At 37.0% G+C, this 2164-nt stretch overlaps 1 protein-coding gene across 1 annotated transcript; it reads right to left on the reverse strand.

Moving 5' to 3' along the window:
• Window positions 1-488: 488 nt before the first annotated feature.
• Window positions 489-1430, reverse strand: LOC135228532 (olfactory receptor 4C11-like). Its single transcript, XM_064275168.1, has one exon. It carries the CDS (start codon window positions 1428-1430, stop codon window positions 489-491), a length of 942 nt encoding a protein of 313 aa, XP_064131238.1.
• Between the last annotated feature and the right edge of the window lie 734 nt (window positions 1431-2164).

Below are 2164 nucleotides of genomic sequence, written 5' to 3' on the forward strand. Positions count from 1 at the left end.
CTTATGGCTTTTCACAAGTTTGCACGGCTATGATTATATAAATATCTTTCTTATCAAGCCAAAGAATACAGATTCAGAACTATTATGTATAGTTCATGTCAGCAACGTCAGAATTGAGCTCTCAGGAAAAGACTGAGTCAAGCTGAGGTCAGCTTGGTCCACAACTCTCTAAATTATTCTGACCCAATATCTAGCCCTGACACATAAGATGATGCTAGATATTCATCTTGTTTGTAAAGTTAAAAAAAAAAAAAAAAAAACTCTTAGCAACATTATAGGAAAGTGTAAAACTGTCCCATAGGCTTTCCAAGGAAAGTCTGGTAGATTTGAACTGCCATCCTTTTTGGTTTGCATCCGTAGCATGCCATGGTTCTTAACCATTGTGCCACCAGGGCCTCACCTTATATATGATTGGATGTTATTCCTACAATAATCACAAACTAACATTTGATGTCTGTACAGATTAAGTCACATTACTGAATATATAATCATACCCTCATTTTGTCGTTTGCTTTCTTAGGTTTGATACTCCACAACTTTTTCATGGCATTTTTCACTTCTGCATTCCTTAGTGTGTAGATGAATGGGTTGAGAAAGGGTGTCCCAATGGTATAAAATACTGTCATCATCTTGTCCATGGGGAAAGTGGTTGATGGGTGTGTATATATAAATATACCCGGGCCAAAGAATAAGACAACCACAATGATGTGTGAGGTGCAAGTTAAAAGGGTTTTTTTCCTCCCTTCTGCACAGTGGTTTCTCAGCGAATGTAAGATAACAAAGTATGAGATCATCAGAAGCAAGAAACTGATTAAGCAAATGGCCCCACTGTTGGACACAAACAGTAAGTTTATCCCATAAGTGTCCGTACAAGCAAGTTCCAACAAGGGCTGCAAATCACAGCAGTAATGATCAATTAAATTTGATCTACAGAAGGGTAGTTTCAAAACCAGCACAATCTGAGTTACAGAATGTATAAAAGACCCTATCCAGGCAAGAGTAATCAACATGATACAAACTTGTTGTCTCATGATGGTCGGGTAATGCAAGGAATTACAGATGGCCACATAGCGATCAACAGCCATGAGGACAAGGACAAAGATCTCCATGGATCCAAATAAATGCAGTGCAAAAACTTGTGTCATACACTCGTTATAGGATATAACTTTCTTTGCAGAGGGAGCATCCACAATTAGTCTAGGGGCTATGGAAGTTGAATAGCAGGTATCAGCAACGGACAAATAAAATAGGAAGAAGTACATGGGACTCCCAAAAGTCCGACCGAACTTGATGGTCACAATAATAATCAAATTCCCCACCACAGTTCCAGTGTTGAAGATTAAGAAGATTATGAACACGATTTTCTGCCTTATAGGATCCTGTGTCAATCCTAACAGTATGAACTCAGTTACACTCTTGTTTGGCTGCATTGTTTCAGTAGATGTGGGGAAAGCAGAGGTTAGAAATAGTTAATCTGCAAGGAGAAAAGCAATTATTTTATAAAGTGAATACTGCATTTGTAGCTTGAATATCTATGCCTGATCATGAAATTTCCACTTAAAGATGGGTAATTACTTATTTTTCTTTATATTGATTTGCCATAAGCTTAAATAAAATAGAATTCATGATACTCTGTTAATCGACTTCTGATTGCATATGAGTGTGTAAAAGGAAAATAATAAAAACGTAAATGACTATTCAGTCATAATAAATGTTAATTTGTTCCCTGAGTGAATAATTTCTTTAGTTGAACACCTTTATTCAATTTTCAGCATGGACCTGCCAAGAGCTGGTGTGTTGCAAAAGTAGAAAAATTTGTTCATAATGACTTAAAAGTGCTTTTACATTTCTTCAATCTGGCAGTCCAGTTATAAAGTGCTCTTCTTGCAAATGCTCTAGACATTCAAGGAATGATTATCTAAACATTCGAGAGTATCTTCCTTAGTAAAACCTACGCACACACAGACCAAGAGACAGTCATATGAACCTAACAAGGGAATGCTGAGTGGTTTAAATCAGGAAAGGTGTGACTCAGGGTTGTATCCTTTCACCATACTTATTCGGAGTATATGCTGAGCAAATAATCTGAGAAGCTGAAGTATACAAAGACCTATAGGAAGTCGCATTAACAACTTGTGATATGCAGATGACACAACCTTCCTTG

The sequence above is a fragment of the Loxodonta africana genome, chromosome 22 (genome assembly GCF_030014295.1).
Source record: "Loxodonta africana isolate mLoxAfr1 chromosome 22, mLoxAfr1.hap2, whole genome shotgun sequence".
Classification (NCBI taxonomy): Eukaryota; Metazoa; Chordata; class Mammalia; order Proboscidea; family Elephantidae; genus Loxodonta; species Loxodonta africana.